The 18,955-nt window shown below is 37.1% G+C and overlaps 1 protein-coding gene across 2 annotated transcripts in view; it reads left to right on the forward strand.

The window, feature by feature from the left end:
• Nrg (Neuroglian) overlaps positions 1-18,955 on the forward strand; it is a 103,270-nt gene that overhangs the window by 13,352 nt on the left and 70,963 nt on the right. For both annotated transcript variants that reach the window (XM_081742238.1, XM_081742239.1), the window contains exons 2-7: positions 1,066-1,152; positions 3,263-3,392; positions 3,880-3,995; positions 8,258-8,451; positions 12,385-12,524; positions 15,585-15,746. In XM_081742238.1, the coding sequence (XP_081598364.1) occupies positions 1,080-1,152; positions 3,263-3,392; positions 3,880-3,995; positions 8,258-8,451; positions 12,385-12,524; positions 15,585-15,746 (815 nt within the window). In that variant the 5' untranslated portion in view covers positions 1,066-1,079. The remainder of the gene's footprint in view (positions 1-1,065; positions 1,153-3,262; positions 3,393-3,879; positions 3,996-8,257; positions 8,452-12,384; positions 12,525-15,584; positions 15,747-18,955) is intronic.

Genomic DNA, 18,955 nt, shown 5'->3' on the forward strand with positions numbered 1-18,955 from the left:
AATCGGAAAATTTCCCTTTTCCCCTCTATTATTACCCTCTTACTGGCTACATTGAAACAAACGTACCACTACTTGAAAGCTTCCTCTTTGGCCTACAGAACGCACCATAAAAAGTTTCAATAGGATAATTAGAGAAGCTGTAACCCCGACATATCTGTTGATTTTTGCTTCTGAGGCGTAAAAGGTTTCAAAATTTCATGTGTATGATGACAGAGAATTCTTTCTTTCCCTCTTTGAATGGAAGCCAGAGACTTCAGGATTTCACTGTACCTTGTCAAGACACCAAAGATTATTATTATTTTTTTAGGTGACTTGAACCCATATGGCAGCACTGGTGCTAGATACAAAAAAATTTAAAACTGTTACGGAATTTTTTGTAAATTTTCATCCCTACATTTCCCACCCGTTGGCAACAGGGTAACTTACACCAAAAAATACCCACATCCATTTTTTTTAGAAAACAAGGCCTTAACCATATCAATCGAATAAACGGTTTTCGAGCAATAAGTCACTAACAGAAAATGTAGGAAAACGCCAAAAATGACCTGGGTTCGAAAGGAATAATCACGCAATTTTGCTCGTAAAGGTACAAAGAAACAAACGATTTGTAAGTTACGAGGGTTTCAACTCAAGTTCTGTTGATTATTTTAATAATCTGTAATATAAATAAATAAATAATAGTTGCCAGAAAAAAAAAACAGACATTTGAAAAAAAAAAAACAAGAAAAAATGGGTTTTTATTGAAAAAAAACTTCACAGAAAAAAAGCAGTTTTTTTTTTTTACAACACGAATTCTAGAGCGTCCGATTGTTCTTCGGTAGTCAAGTTCTTGCCTCTGTAATTTGGATCTAATATATTCGTTAACAAATGTTTCATTTTGAAATATTTGAAATTGAAATAATTCATGCTCACAATTCTAACTGTACATACCATTATCAGTTTAATATAATAATGTTCCCAAGGACTAGTAATGATTTAATTTATATTTATATTTATATATATATAAAGAGGGAAAAAATGCCACACAGTTAATATCTAGTTTTTTCTTTTTCGTCCCTTTTGCAGGAAGCAGCAGCATCATGAGGGTCAGCAGGCTATTTCCAGTACCAGCAGTTTTGTTGACATTATTTATCATTCCAGTATTCTCAACAAGTAAGTCGATTATTACTTATATTAAATAATATCATAGTAATAATAACAATTATATTTCAGTTGTTCAGACACTGAAAACATGGAAAAAAGACAGTAAGATAGGTACTAGTATTATATTTATAGGATAGGATACAATTTATGTACATATATACAGTAGAACCCCGCCCTTGGCTGAGCTTGTCCCGACTCGTCTGTGATTCACGAGGCCCATTGTCGTTTGCTGCCGTCGTGGAATTGTTGTTTACTTGCTGATACCGTATATCCGCTTCAGTGCTCCGTCATCTCTTGCATTGTCTCGTTTGTTGTGCCTGTTTTCTGTACTGTACTGTGCAGTTTTTAGTGCTTGCTGTTCATTTGTTTTTACTGTAAATCCGTATTTTTTTCTGTATTTTCTGATAATCCGACCTTTTTTGCGTTCCGACCATACCCTCAGCCCCAAAGGTTACGGGGGTTGGGCCGCGGTGGCTCAGTGGTAGAGCGTTCCATCTCTGGTGCATGGGGTTCCGGGTTCAAACCCTGCTCCCGCCAAGTGAACTTTGTGGTGGACAAACACCGTGTACGTGGGTTTTCTTGGGGTTCTCCCGTTTCCTCCCACTTTATTCATTCCACCATTTCATTCATTTCTCATAATCACCGTCTCCTTTAGCCTAACTGGCATAAACGTGGGACGTAAACTCAAAGATTTAATTTCATTTTCATTTTTCCAAAGGTGACGGATTAGAGGAGTTGTACTGTATATCAATTTAGTGACTTCTAAACGCATTTTGGTGACGAGATTAAAGTTTAGTCCATTGATAATACATGAACTTGGCTATTTTTGGATTGTTATTTGCCTACTTTCATAAAAACGGAGTTGACAACAGTGCTTTTTTTTTTTTTTTTTTTTTGTTTTTGTTTTTCAAGCCTTTATATACAAGGTCAGAATAAAAAAAAATATTGGCCATTTTGAAATGACTAGATGTTTAATTGAATACTTTTGACAACCCATCACAAAGAATCATTAGATAACAAGGTATTTTCAGTTGTCATTTAAGTAAGTATATCTTCGATCATAGAAGAGATTTTTAAGTCCGAAAACGATCTTCTTATTTTCACGGTTGCAATCAAGACATATTTAAAAAAAAAACACGCAAGAATAGCACTTGGTGCGTGTGGATCAAATTTACTTGCCACATTTTTTATCTTTTAGCAGCTATTCAAGTGGTTTTAATTCAGCAATAACTCACTCACATTTCTCGCCGCAATATCATCTCCATGTATTGTGGTGATCTGACGTGGGCTTAAGTAAGTTTCTGTTATTTTAAAATTTCTTGGAACGGATAAAAACCTTCCTTAAAACAAAAGATTTATGTAGGTATCCCAGTGAAGTCCTGATTTTGAAGAAAATTCAAGGAATAGCCAATATTTTGCATCATTTGAGCAATAATTTACACAGAATGAAATGCAATAAGCAAAATAAATTTTGCGTGAATTGAAGCAAAAACCCGCAAATGAACTCTCGAACGTTCATTTCTTAAGAAGTTTGGTCTACCAAAACTCATTTATACAGGGTGGCCCAAAAGTAGCCTACAAAGTATGGCTTCTAACTTAAGGTAAGAAGCCTATTAATAGGAAGGAAGCACTTCAGGTTTTAACTTTGATCGTTATATCGAGAAGCGGTTTCTGGAATCAGTTAAGTTCCACCTGGACTCCAGGCTCTCTACTAAAACCCGAAGTGGTAGAAATCTACCACTTACCGCTTCTGGTTTCAAGAAAATATCACGTCATACAGAGCAAACTCCTTCACATGGTATACACGTGACACTGCTATTTGCCATTAAATTCTAATAAGGAATAGGCATTTTGCCTAGCACCTGTTCCTTAATAATAACAGTAATAAAATAGACCAAATTTGTTAAGCGTTTTGCTAGAGAATGGAAACAATTGATCATTTTCTCATAATATACTTTTAAAATCAGAAATTGGGAAGGTATTTTTGACAAAATATACGTACTGATTTGAGAATTGAAAAGAATTTTGGTGAAAAATAAAAAGATCAAACAGGATTATTTTTTTAAAAAATGTTATCAATAATTCCAATGATTTACGATATTTGTATATCTCTTTTCAGTTCAATCACCACCTCGAATAGTAAAACAACCTCCGACAGACGAACTCCTGTTCCAGGTTGCTCAACAGCAGAGTGAAAACGATAAACCTTTTATTATAGAATGCGAAGCAGAGGGAGAGCCTCTACCAGAGTAAGTTTCCAATACTTGTGCTGTAAAGTATGTATAGCATTGTTACACTGTTGCTGTGAGAAAATATTATTAAGTCGTCTTTTGTAGTGTAAAATTAGATAGGCGCAGTTGTTCTTTGAATTTTATATATTTAAATTTTTCAAATTTAATTGTAAATTTGTACCATCTTAGACAAGTTTATCTTGGAAACAATTTGCTAAAAATAAATGACATGTAAAGTTAATTCGTGTACATAATACTGTTTAAAATACATTGTTTACTGATGTGGCAAGTTGCGGTGTCCTTGGACTGTCTTGGATGTACAGCAATTTGATAGATGAACAAACAAATAAATAAAACGTGCCAATTGAACTGATTAGGGTTTTCATATCTTTCAGACGTTACACTTCATTCAATATTTGGCTGTCATATCTTGCTTTAGTTGAACATGTGTAGTAAACTGCATATACTAGGAACTAATTATATGATCTGTGTCTTTCTTTTACAGATATTCGTGGATTAAAAACGGAAAACCTTTTGAGTGGCAGGCGTATGATGATAGAATATCACAACAGCCAGGCAGAGGCACACTCGTCATTACATCGCCCCGAAATGAAGACATAGGTATGTGTTACGAAAATATGATTTCAGTATCACAAAACTAAGTATAGAATTAAATGATACTAAAATATACGGAGAAAAGTTTGACATTGGTCTTGCTCTACATCTACTGGTATATTTGCTGATACCTATTTTAACCTCTTTTCAGTACTAAAGCAATATGAGACATGAATCTATAGCTTGACGTTGAATCTGAGTCACATATAGTGTCACTTGGAAGTTGATCCCAGAATCATTTGCATAGGAAGTACACTTGTCAGAGAAATTCGCTAGAAAGTAAAAAATAATGTAATTTTGAAGTTGTTTTATACCATTCGTTAATAATTGAAGTTACATTGGTGATGCGTGCTAAATTATATTTGTTAATTCATGAGAATAACTATGAAAGTGAATAAACTTCATAGGGAACTTCATAGGAGAGGGAACTTCTGCGAGACCTCATGATTCGATATGGGAAAACAATGCTGCGGAAATGTACAGATGGAGGAATATCAGGGTGGAAAAAAATCATGATTTTTTTTAAAAAAATCATTTTTGTTGATTTTTTTGATTTAAATCGATTTTTTTTGATTTAAATCAAATCTTTGTCCTCGTAAAATACAAGTCGCAAACTGAAGAAAAAGCATTAGGTATTAGTATTAAATGCTAATTATGCTATTTAAGTGAAAGTATTGGGGTTGAATTTTGAATTATCAACAATCGTTAACCTATATCTATCCCAAACAATGTTTCTTAACCCTTTTAAATTAAGCTCTTTTTAAAGGTTAATTATAGACTTTCAGTCAAGCAGCTACAGCATCATCCCTATTTATCTTAGGATCATGGTACATACATCACTCTTTTTAGAATAGAACAGCTTTTGAAACGGTAACATTCACATTTTCCTATCATGTCTCTGAAGCGGGAAATTTTGAGAGTAATCGGCATTTTTAAGTTTTTTTTTTTTAATTGTGATCCCCTCTGGATTCCCCTGTGTTAACGCACATATCTCAAAATCAACTGGGAAATACTAAGGGGTGTACTAAATGTGTGTACAAAATTTCAAGCTTCTATCTTGAGTAGTAAGGGTGAGTAAACTATTTAATAATGAGCTAAGAACATTCCCACAATGCCGCAGATGACCCGGATGTAATATAAAAATTTCCTCAGACATCCCTTTTTATTCTAGGATCATGATTTGTACATTATTCTCTTCAGAATAAAACAAATTTTCAAACGGTGCCCTCCAAATGTCTCCATCATGTAACTGGGGCGGGTAAATCACGAAAAAAAGGAATTTTCTGTTAAAAGTATCTTTTTTAATTTTTTTTTACCTCTGTGGACCCGTCCCCTCGTTTTAAGGCAGAGATCTGAAACAAATCTAAAAATTACCGAGGGGTGCACTGAGTAAATGTGCAAAATTTCGATCGTGTGGGTGCAAAAGTAAGCCCGCGAAAAATGTTCCCCAGATTCCCGTATAAAACAGGATCTCAGATAAGTTTCCTCAGACATTCCTATTTATCATAGGAGCATAGTACGTACATCATTTTCTTCATAATAGAACAGCCTTTCAAACGGTACCATTCAAATGTCTCCATCTGAGGCGGGAAAATCACGAAAAAAGCTAATTTTTTGTTAAAAATATCCTTTTTTAAAAACATTTTTGCCCCTCTGGATCCCGCTGTTTACACGCAGAGATCTGAAAACATCTGAAAATTATTAAGGGGTGCACTGAACGAGTGTGCAAAATTTCAGTCTTCTGAATGCAAAATGTAACCCGCCAGAAAATAATAACGCATAACAAAAATTATCTTTTTAAATTTATGACGTCATCACACACTATGCCTCAACGCAGAAAGGAGTGAAAGCATATGTAACATGTTCTAAAATGCCTTCAGTCTTGAAGAAAACGGAGTAAAAAGCCTTATTGGTACTTTTTTAATCGAATAATGAAGATTCTGCCCTATCCCCTAAAAATAGGTGATATAATTTAAAAGGTTAAGAATTAAGGAGAAAGTACAGCAACGTTTATCAAAATGACACTTTTTTCACAAAAGTTACTGATATTTGGCAGGGGCCTATTTTTAAAAAAAACTCAGAACTAGCTTGCAGCATGAAATACATAAATTTCGTCTAAAGTTATAAAATGAACACACACACACACAAAAAAAAAAATGGAGAGGGGATAGGACCCCTATAAATACACCTTATTATCTGAGAACAAACAGACACGCACAAAAAAGAATTTTTATCTTAATCGATGGTTATTTCCCCGTTGGAATAGTTAACGATTTTAAAACCCAAACCCAATGTTACGACAAGAATAAAGCAGGATTGCTCCGTTACCTGTTCAAAACGGGATTTTCCCTAATCATCCTCTGCATGACACTTGTTTTCATTCTATACTGTACATTTGAGTCTCATTGTATTATGGTTTTAACTTCCATAATCGAAATAACAGAACAGAAACGGGATTTTACTTATTTCCACTTTAAATTAATTTATTTCGGAATTCGATTTAAATCAACGATTTTTATTAAAAAAATCAAGTGATTTAAATCTTGATTTAAATCCTGATTTAAATCAGATTGATTTAAATCAATCCACCCTGAGGAATATTAAATGTTAATGTAACAGAAGCAGAAAAATCTTATTGTAAGCAAAAAATATCAACATTAGATTTGCTGTCACGTTTTCTCGCACAAACCGGAACAGAAGCCAAGGAACAACAGAAACCTTCATTTTTACATAATTGTCGCTGGATTCTAACTTCTACCAGAGAAGTTGTTTAAAATACAAAGCAATTAAAGAGATGTCTTTCTTAGATCTTCAGGTAATTCAACATCCATCCGATGAAGACAGAAGTGTTCCTCTCTTTTTCTAGACGAACTTCCTACATTTGACATCATAGATAATGTTCTGGCTGAAAATTGTGGTTGATGCTGCTTACAAGATACTGGCATTGAACAATACATTTATGGAGGGTAATAAAAATTGGACTGTCATTCTTACATGGAAGTGCATGCAGAAAAGAGGATTTTCTATTAATAAATCACTTTTCATTGAAAATATGCATGAAAAGACTATTGTAGCACAAAAGCATATTCATAACCAAGCTCAAAAGGCAGGAAATACTTAACACATGGGAATCGCCAAAAGAATTGTCCTTTACGTGAAAGGCTGCAGGAGATACTAGAAAGCATACTTGCACCAACAGAAGGAAAAGACAGGTGAGCAGGGAGTCTTACGCGGTCGACTGTAAGAGAGGCGGAAGCCAACTTCAAAAGAAAAAAAATCATGTAGTAATGGAATTCTTACGAAGAGTCAGGATTTTTTTAAAAAAATCAAAACCTATAGGAACCCAGAAACAGGCAAAAAGAATAATACTGAGCTTAAAAATGAACTGATTAGATCATTATTAGAGATTATGGTCATGATAGAAGAGATAAAGCGGAATATAATGGCTATTGTTTCCTGAAGAACATAGTGAACACTTTCTTGGTTCGATCCAGCTCGCGCCAAGTGAACTTTGCGGTGGAGAAACGCCGTGTGAGTAGATTTTCTCGGATTCTCCCGTTTCGTCCCAGTTTCTTCAATCCACCATTTCATTCATTTCTCATCATCACCGTCTCCTTTAGCCTAACCATCATAACCCTGGGACTTAAAACTTAAAGATTTCATTTTCATTTTGTAATGAATACTAGGAGACTCAATGATATAATATGAGAGAAATAGGAATGTGTGAAAAAGGTAGCATTCTTTACTGACCTTGAAGTTTGAGGAGGAAAAAAAATAGTTTTTGAAATATAGCTGATTGTATGCACTAGATCTCCGTGTCTTCAAGGACATGGAGGGGAATGTTAAAAATGATGGTTGTAACTGATAAACAGCGCTATAAGAAGGATCATAATGTTTGAAAGCGTCTCAGATTTAGGCGAAGGGGCTGCGGTAGCTCAGTGGTAGAGCGCTTACCTTGGCCCGTGAGGTCCCTGGTTCGATTCCAGCTTCCGCCAGGTGTGCTTCGCTTTGCAAACACCATGTGTGCGGGTTTTCTCGGGAGTTCTCCCGTTTTCTCCCACTCCATTCAATCTTCCCTTATTATCCATTTCATCATTGCCGTCAGTCTTCCTTAACCCCATTCATAATCATAGGACGTTAAAAAAAAAGTAGTAGAAGTCAGTGAACTGTCAATAGTGAAAAATACTAAAATATTATGTTAATGCTGAGATTTAGAAATACTATAGGAAATTCAGATTGTGCTTATATGACTTTTTCTTGTTTTTCAGGACAATATCAGTGTTTTGCGAAAAATGACTGGGGTATAGCTACATCAAACTCTGTGTTTGTAAGAAAGGCTGAATTAAACTCTTTCAAAGAAGAGGATCCAGTGACGATTACCGCACAAGAAGGAGAACCACAAAAGCTGAGTTGTCAACCCCCAGATGGCTATCCAAAACCTAGCGTCTACTGGCTCATTCAGGTTTGTTCCAGTATTTTGTTACAGCTCTTGTAGATTCCAAATGTGTTAAGACAAGTGCCTTAATCATACTTAGTTTTGAGCATTAATATTTATGAAAATTCAAGTTAGTTGATGGGCAAACTTGAAACAAAAGTTGAATGTAAACAGTTAGAGCTTTTAATTAAGCACGATTTTAATCTGGAATGTACAGCGAGCCAAAGGCTTTGGCGAAACAACTAGTGTTATAAGAAAGTTATGTCCATAACCCTCCCCTCCCCTATATGTATAGAGAAAGTAAAGAAAAAAGGATAGTACAGGGTGGTCCGGAAGTGGGCGTACCCCCCTTTAGTTTCAACAGTATAGTGGTAGTTATGGTAGAATGTCTATACACAGTTACCTTGAAGTCTTAAGAGTCATAAAGATCGGTATGATCACCATGCATGTCATAACACAGCTGAGTTCAGTGCCAAGTTCTCGCAGATGTTTTGCGGAGATACTCCGGAGTCACGAGGGTGAAGGCGTGTTCCACAGTTGCTCGTAAGTCCTGCGTTGTGTGATATCGAGTGTTTCTTACTTGTTGCTTTATGAAACTCCAGAGAGCATTGTCTGGTGTCGTCAGATTCAACTTCTTGGAGGCCAGGCAAAGGGAGCTAGCTGATAAAGATGCATAACCTCTTCCAATCCAGCGGCCAGGAAACGTCTGATTCAGGTAGTTGCATACGTAAATCGCTGGTGCTCCATCCTCAATGAACATTGATAGCAATGTTGCCAGACAATGCCAAGCAATGTTACCAAATGGGTAAAACCTAAAACCGTCAGAAAACACCAATTTGGGGTACGCCCACTTCCGGACCACGTGGTACATACATCTACTTTCAGTATTTCCACAGTGATGATGACACTGTTGTGAAATAAGATCTCGTCTGTGGCTAAGCGGTTAGCGTACGCACCTTTGATGTGGGAGACCCGGGTTCGATTCCCGGCGGGAGGTCATGTTCGGATTTCACGGTAATCAGCAGGTCCACGTCTCATATAGCCTCAGTGCTGAACGGGACGTTAAACTCAATTCAACAACAACTATTTTGAAATAATTAGCTTGAAATAATGCAGTCTTTAAGTTGCAATCAAATCGTCACAAGTTTTAAATCTGAAAAGTGACTGCATGCTTAGCGACATCTGTTGACATTATCTTTTGAGGACATTATCTTTTAAATAATCCTCCTCTCTCCAATATAGCGAGAAAGAAAGAAAGATGGCCCGATGTAGGAGGAAGGGAATTCCCTTTCCTTATTTAGGATTTCCTTTATTTCTCCCTTCATCTTTTCTTCCCCGTCATCTTTTTAATTTGAGGCACGCTTTTTTGTACTCAAAACTTGGGAATGCCTTTATGTTTTTTTTTTTCTTTTCTCCCCCATCCCTTTACTATTCCCTCTCCTTCCACAGACTTTCTGTTTAAAGTTAATTATGTTAAATATACAATCAACTGATTCTGTTGTTACATTTAAATGAATTAATGTAGATGGAAACAATAAGTAGATTGGTAAGTAACAGAGCATCAGAACAGATATACCACTATTTTCACCACACTACCTCAAACTTTGCTCCATTTTATTTTAGCTTACTTCAGCATTTCAGCATATAAGGATTCAGAGCAATTGTAGCAATGGTTATTTCCCACAGAAATCGTTCAGATCCCGAATTTTCACAGTATTTATATCAGATTTCAAGATTTTCCATATGGCAAGGTCTTTGGGATTGAAATTAGGTGACCGTGGTGGCCTTTCCATCATCAGGTAAACTTCATCCAGTAACGTATTTTTCCCGTTTGTTTCAGCTTACAACTTGCCCTGCGTTAATAATAATACGATTTGTAATTCTCTGTATCTTTCTAACTTTACGTTGTGTCCCTTTTGTGAGCACTGAAAATGTCGTGTCCGTATTGTTGATCTAATATCATAGTTCCTTTGGTGAGTATAATCCCTGATTGATATTAGGTGGGGAATACATTAAATAATTACAGGGTGATTTTTTTATAGGGTTTACAATTTTAGTCAGTTAAAATTCTTTATTGGAACTACATACAGACTTAATTTATATGTCATTATACTGAAAAACACAAGTTTGACTCACGTAGTGAGTAGTTGCGGAGTTGGCCACACGCGGCCCCACCGGTCATTCGTTGAAAATGGAGATTTTCACTGGTGCGGAAAGAGCTAAGTGTGTGTTTTGGTTTGAAGAAACGAAGTCAGCAACGAGTGTACAGCGTAAGTTTCGCATACAATACGGCAAGGAACCACCCAGCAGACCAGCAGTGTACAAATGGTACCAGACATTTGTTGAAACAGGTTGTTCTGTGCGAGACATAAAGGCTCCAGGGCGCTCACTCGTGACTGACGATGTGGTGGAAGCAGTTAGGGAAAGTTTTGTCTGTAGTCCTCGAAAATCTACACGACGTGCATCACAAGAAACTGGTATCTCTCAGATCACTGTTTGGTGTGTGTTGCGTAGGCGTTTGTACATGAAGCCATACAGACTGTCCTTGGTTCAAGCACCGAGTGAAGCGGATAAACATACCCGACATGAATTCTGTTACTGCGTTGGATCGCATTAGTGGTGATGAGTCATTCTTGAACAATGTGGTATTCAGTGGCGAATCAACTTTTCACCTTTCCGGCCGAGTCAGCACACACAATTATCGTATTTGGGGCACGGAAAATCCACATGCGCACGTGAAGCTGGTTTGTGACAGCCCCAAAGTGAACGTGTTTTGCGCTGTTTCTAAAGCAGAGATATATGGACAATTCTATATATCTCTGCTCTTTGCTGAGAGCACCATCACCGGCATCGCCTATCTTGATATGCTCCAAAACTTCCTTGTTCCACAATTAGATGTTGACCACGATGTCCACTTATGCTGACAACAAGATTTCGCCCCGCCGCACTACTTGATAGACGTAAGGGAATTTCTTGATCAGCGTTCCCCAGATAGGTCGTGATGGACAAATTGCCTGGCCGCCATGATCTTCATATTACATGCCACTTGATTTCTTTCTGTGGGGTTTGAGGAAGATAAGGTGTACACCCCTCCCCTACCTGATAATGAACTGAAACATCACATCACAACAGGCATCGCGGACGTTACCGCCGAAATGCTGGTTACAGTTTGGCAGAAAATCGACTTTCGTTGGGATATGTCCAGGATGACCGCAAGTGCATACATTGAGCCATAATGGATTTGTCACAAAAAAAAACTTGAAATGTTTTGCAGTATAATGACATATAAACGAAGTCTGTATGTGGTTCCAATAAAGAATTATAACTGATTGAAGTTGTAAACCCTATAAAGAATCACCCTGTATTTCTTAGCCTCACCATTTCTTAAAACTTCTTACTCATCCTTATGAACGCACCTTAGTTTGGGAACCACTGTTCTATATAATGCTAATTATGTTTATCTTCCATGTTAAAAGCTTGATCCAGCTGAAGTATAACTACTTTTAAATAATCAGATATTAATGACACTGAATGCTTTCAAAAGTAAGCATCTTCATGAAGCTCAGCTCAACCTCAAGATCGACATTGTGAGTAGACGGTTAAGAGCTAGAAATCTGGAGGAACCTCGACACTATGTGCAGTCGAAGGGAAGTGAGGTTGATCATTTTTCGCAAGCATTTATTTAATTATTTTCAAGTTGCCAATTTTATGTGCCACCTTCTTGAGTTTGGGTTGGAATTTAGTCGTATGGCTACCAATAAGGTTAAAGGAACAGAAATGCTGTGAGGATTGAGATATCATGAAGTTGAGTGAATTTTAGAGAAACTGCCCATCTGCTTTTGTCAAATCTGAATGAAATGTAATGAGTCTTCGGGAAGATTTTGTCTTCTTTTTCTTCTTATTATTATTATGATAATTGTTTTTTGTAACGGTAACGGATATGTCTTATTTGTTTTGTAGAACACTGATGGTGGAATTAAAAGCGTCAATAATTCCCGAATGACAGTAGATCCTGAAGGCAATTTGTGGTTTTCAAACGTCACTCGAGATGATGCAAGTGATAATTTTGTATATATTTGTGCAGCGACATCAGTATTCAGGTAAGTCTAATTGCTTATCATCGTATTTTAGAAAAAAAATCTTAGGTAAAATGCAGGGTATGGTAAGTATTTGAGAACAGACATTAAAGAGAGACCATTTATTACCTTTTAATGTACTATGCAAATAATCACATCTACAATGGACGATATCATTCAATGAAACCACTGTCAATCGCAGGAACAGCCTGTACACGCTGTCGAAACTGCCTGCAGGCAGTAGTGAGATGGATCTTAGAAATATTCTCCATTGCATCCACAAGAAATGCTCTGCAACGGTTTTGTGTGGTTGCTTACTGAGTCCGTCTCCACCACAGCCTACGTAATCGTCCATCGGGTTAACATATGGGGGCCCACATGTTGAAAATAACATGGCCATGAAGATTGTAGGTCAGCCATTCTTGGGTGGTATGGATCGTATGGGATGGAGGGGAGTCCTGCTGAAAAACTACAGCCGTAGACCAGGTTTCGTAGTTGTGTTTAAAACTTTGGTGTAAGCAGTTGTGTTGACTCTGGCACCTTGACGAAAGAAATGTGGAAGTGATGACAATCCCAGAACCATCACTGAAGGCTGGAAAGTTGGCCTTCATGATGTTGGGTTAGAATTTGCCACCAAAAATCGAAATTTTCAGATTTTTGACGATTTTGAGAAAGCAATATCTCAGAAACCAGCACTTCGATTTCCATAAAAATTGCCTATAGCGTACACATAATCATTGTTCTATAATCGTGTGAAGACAAGACTTGGTATTATTTTTGTGTGGAAGCAGATATGGCATTTGCTAATGCAGCATGTGTAAGTTGATATGTAATAGTAAAGACCAGTGAAACACGTGTGGGATTGGCAGCAGTGCTTTTGATTTAAATTCCATATGCAAGTTGTATATATCACCACACATCAGTACCAATGTCAGTAAATTTACTGACACGGAGAAGGTTCAGTAGTTACAAAGACCAGTTTATTTAAGGTTGTGCTTTTAAAATAGGTGGTACTGGTTGGTGTTGCTTAATTTTCTTTCTTCGAAAAGCAATCTGGAATAAGAGAAAGTAGTTTCAACTTTTCAGAATGTAAATGTATTGTCATTGCTGTACGAAATCACATGTCATATATGTGGCAGATTAGACTGTTTTTAAATGTCTACTGCACTAATGGTGTATCGAATTTTATACAGTTTTGAAATTGAAGCATCCGTGAATGTAGTATTAATCTGTTTCAGTTTTCTTTCGACATAACATTTCTTCCTCTTGCACTTCACTTTGCTTAGTTGTTTGATAGAAGACACACAAGGATCCGAAACAAAAATGAAAACATTAAGAGCATCGATAGTATCAACACTGGGGACCAGCACATTACATGGCTTTTAACACTTCTTTTCCGGAGGAGTGTTGTCACGTGCATCAGTTCCTCTTTTGTAATGATTAGAACGATTTTTACGTATGTCATATGTTGGTGATACATTTTCTTGGGGAACTAGATATTCTTGCAATGGTCCAGCAAGATCATCCACCTTCGTGAAACTTCTCTCATTTTGTTCTCATCTTCTTGTGTCTGACCTAACAGACATGTTCCCTGCAGAGCTTAACTTCTACATCAGCACAGAATAACAGCCCGAATTGCTTCTACAATGTTGCAGCCTGTTACTGACAGCGTTGCCAGTCACGTGTATGTCACACTCTATTTTATTTTTATTTTATTTTATTTTATTTTATTTTATTTTATTTTATTTTATTTTATTTTATTTTATTTTATTTTATTTTATTATATTATTTTATTTTATTTTATTTATTTATTTATTTTTTTTTTTTGTCAATAAATTTACTGATTGGTTGTATAATATGCACAACTTGTAGAATTCAAATCAAAAGCTGGAGCCGCGGTGGTGCATGGGGTTCTTGATTCGATTCCAGCTTGCGCCAAGTTAGCTTTGTGGTGAACAAACACCGTGTGCGTGGGTTTTCTCGGGGTTCTCATGTTTCCTCCCACTTTCTTCATTACACCATTTCATTCATTCCTCATCATCACCATCTCCTTTAGCCTCGTCGGCAAAACGTAGAACGTAAAACTTATAAAGACTTCATTTCATTTAATTTCAAATCAAAAGCAGTGTTGGCAATCCTACAAATGCTTCACTAGACTAACTTAAACATGATGCATTAGCAAATGTCATATATCCCTCCACACAAAAATAATACCAAATCTGTCTTTACAGGATTGTAGAACAACGTTGTGTGTACGCTATGGGTAATTTTTATGCAAATTGAAGTGGAATTTTTTGAGATATTACTTTTTGAAAGTCGGCGAACTCTGAAAATTTTCAATTTTTGATGGCAAATTCTCACCTACAGTGTACTGTACATGTAGGATGGAATCAGCATTTTCCCTGAAATGTTATATATTTATAGTATTGGTTTCATGCAAAGAACAGATCCAATGTTTGTTCATTTGGGAACAAAAAATTTCCAAATTATGTGGACAAGATATTTTTCCAAGTTTCACATGTTTTAACACTTCATGTTTCTCCTCTCATGTTTGTGTTTGGTGTGCTTTGAAACCTTTGAAAGTATAGCATACAATAAAATATAAAAAGGTTTTCATCTCTTTTTGCAGTTGAAATTTCAACTTCCTCACTTCGCTGCAAAAGTAACTCAATCTGGTAATTTTACGTGGGGCTGTCGCACTGTTGCAAATCACCCCAGACAAAAAATATTTTGTTGTAGCATTATACTATGCACATCTTTAATATATATCTACTTTTTATACAAATTCAAGGTAGTCATAGTACACATTTGAATTTGACCATCATCTGTATGATTTGAAATGAAATGGGCCTAATGTTATTGTTAGATAATAGTGTTATCAAATGTTAATTCTGTGTCTATATTTTTAGTACATGTAGGTCTGTGTGTTAAAAAATAGCACACAAGCTGGTCAAAATTTTACATAAACTTGTCACAAATAGAAATACTTATGTTTCAACTTTAGAGAGAAAAAATAAACCAAGGTAGCCTAAATAGAACATAGTTTACTATAGTAATAATTTCATTGTGAATGTTTTCTTTCAGGAGTGAATATAAACTCGGAAACAAAAGACTGTTGCAAGTGATACCTCGTGGAGTTTCCTCAGCTCCCAGTAAATATGAGCCAGAGCAGCAATACGTAACGCGAAAGAACGAATTCGCATTGCGAGGCAAACAAGTGAAGTTGTATTGTATATACGGGGGATCGTAAGTATTCGTTTTATATATATATATATATATATATGCAATTAAGAAACGTCAACTGTGTGTTTATTAAAAAAAATCATTTGGGGAATTCTCCCGTTAATATAACTTATATAATTGTTCGATAAATGAAACACCACGTTTCATATTTTGCTCTTCTTGCCTTCGTTAATGTATGATCGTTTTTCCCTTTGTACATCATGCAATTAAACAGTTCTGTGTAGAAGAAAACATCCCAGGAGGCGTTTTTTTAATAATTCTAGAATCATAGATTGTTTTTGTCATTTTTTGAATGTTGTGCGTCCTTATACAGCATCATTGCGATCAACCTTCCTAGTACAGGCCATTTCCCACTACACAGTCTTACTTCCAAACTGGATTTTAGAATTATAGCACCAGACTTGGCTGGATGGTGATGTTTTCAATAGCCAGACAATTATTTTTTAAGTCTAATGGTGTAATATTTTGTGTAATATTGAATGAATTTTCGAAGTGTAGATCTCGAATTAGGCATAGAGTTAATGCGATAGCTTATGGTATTTGCATAAATCAAGGATCATCCACAAACTTAAAAATTTTTGAATATTTATTCAGATATTACAAGACTGTTCTTTCAAATGCTAGTTTTAGTCATGATGTAACTAAGAAGAACTATTAAACCAGTGGAGCAGTTTTTGTTTCTCTTGTATTTCAGAAAGTTAGCTGGAAAACTGAAAATTAATAATCCGGGAGAGGGGAAGGGGGCGTAATAGGTTAAGAATTAGAATTATAAAGGAAACCAAGAAAGTTCTGCGAATGGAGATAAGGCGAAAGTCAGTTATTGGTGTGGGTATATCCAACATACTACCTGGTTGTGGCAGTTCAGTTACACCGTGAACTTGTGTAAGGACAGAGTGAACATGAGACCTTCACAAAAGGTCATAAGGACGTGTATGCTGTACGAGTTCAAACTGGGGTCAAACACAGCTGCAGCCGGGCGGAAGATATGCCAGGCCTTTGGTGAGAGTGTTGTGACTACGCGAACAGTACAGCGGTGGTTTAACAAGTTTAAGGACAGTGACGAAACACTCGAAGACCACCAGTGCCGGAAGACCAACACATGTACAAAATGAAGATCTTCAGGCAGCAGTTGAGGCGAACAGTGGCCAGACATGTGAAGAACTGCGACTACAATTCAGTGTGAGTGGAGAAACCGTTCGGCAGCACCTCCATCAACTTGAGAAGCACTACAAGTTAGGTCGATGAGACCCACATGATTTGACTCCGAGCTAAAAGGCAACAAGCTGTATTTATTTACTGTCCCGTCTGATGAAGGAACTATTTCTGGACAGGTTGTTGACATGTGATGAGAAGTGGGTCCTGTACGAAGCTTCATGGCGCCGTCATCATTAGTTAGCATCCCATGAACCGGTTCCAAAACAGCCGAAACCAGCACTGCACCAGAAGAAGGTCCTGTGTATTTGGTGGATTGCTCGCGGCATCGTGAACTTCTACCAGCTGGTCAGAGCATCCATGCAACTGTGCACTGTCAGCAGTTGAGCCGTATTCAAGAAAACCTTAAAACTCTGGAACCAGCACTTCTGAATCGCAAAGGGGTCCTCTTGTTACGAGGGGGAGTCAAATGAAAACCATAAAAGTAGAAATAAAAATCCGCATATGGCGCCAGTGAGCTGTAAGTTGGCATGCCTGTTTACGATAGTATGCCGGATGTCTCCTAGGTGGCAGCAGCCGGCAGATGCACAAACACCGGCGCAACAACAGTTCCAAAATGGCAGCCCCACTAGCCACATGCACCAGCGAGGAGCAGCGTTCTGTGATTCGGTTTGTGAAGGTGTGAAACCGATTGACATTTTTAGGCGAATGAAGGTTCAGTATGGAGATGCGTGTTTGTCACAGCCACAAATCTATGAATGGTGCCGGAAATTTGCAAATGGCCAGGCTCGGTGCGTAGTGACTCCAGAGGCCATTGCAGCCGTTGAAGCCACAGACGTAACACCATTTGCAAATTTTCGGCACCATTCATAGATTTGTGGCTGTGACAAACACGCATCTCCATACTGAACCTTCATTTGCCTGAAAATGTCAATCGGTTTCACACCTTCACTTCGCAAAAACCGAATCACAGAACGCTGCTCCTCGCTGGTGCATGTGGCTAGTGGGGCTGCCATTTTGGAACTGTTGTTGCGCCGGTGTTTGTGCATCTGCCGGCTGCTGCCACCTAGGAGACATCCGGCATACTATCGTAAACAGGCATGCCAACTTACAGCTCACTGGCGCCATATGCGGATTTTTATTTCTACTTTTATGGTTTTCAGTTGACTTACCCTCGTACATTACAGCGCTAAGCCCCACGTGGTTAGGATGACCCGGAACACCACTCTACGCCTTGGATGGGAAACACTTTGCATCCGCTTTATTCACCGGACATTACACCGTCCGATTATCACCTGTTCCATTCCTTGGACTATCAGCTTAGAGGATGCTAGTTCATATCCCTAGTAGGTGTGCAAAATGCGCTTGATACCTTCTTCGCTTCACAGCCCACCAAGTTCTACCACGATGGAATCCATGGCCTTCCAGAACGTTGGCAGAAGATCGTCAATGCTGATGGGGACTATTTTTGACCTTCCAGGTACGTCTTCGTTGACATATCGATGTACGAAGATGGTGGGTGAAAAAGCGACAGAACTTTCTTCGTTACCTTTATACATATTATATGATTGAATAATTATGGCTTGGTTACACAGATAGTCAAATTGCATACAGTAAGTATTATTTCTTTTGGTGAGGGCACTCTTCGTATGATATCGAAAAACCAGATTTTTAAGTGGATTTATTCAGAGTAAAATATATATATAATTATCGTGCATTGTGATGGGATTTAAAAGATCGACCACATGAAAATTATTTTCTTAAAATTTTGGTCGCAATTAACTGATTTAACACTATTACAAGTATTTTTTTAACCTTTTTAAATAATAATATAATAATAATAAAACAAATTTTAATTTCATCTTTTCATTGTAATTGTTATACTAATAAAGGCATTTGGAGTATTTTGAAAACTAAGCTCACATACATAAAGAAAAGTGGATTCTACCCTCACGCTGGTCTAGTGGCTAACACGCGCAGCCTTTGATGTACGTTGTTTTAAGTTCAGTGTTTGGTAGAGTCAGAGATTGGTGAAGGGCAAATTTTACATTCTATATAGT

Source organism: Thermobia domestica, chromosome 16, assembly GCF_964235325.1.
Source record: "Thermobia domestica chromosome 16, izTheDome1.hap1.1, whole genome shotgun sequence".
In the NCBI taxonomy this organism is placed as follows: Eukaryota; Metazoa; Arthropoda; class Insecta; order Zygentoma; family Lepismatidae; genus Thermobia; species Thermobia domestica.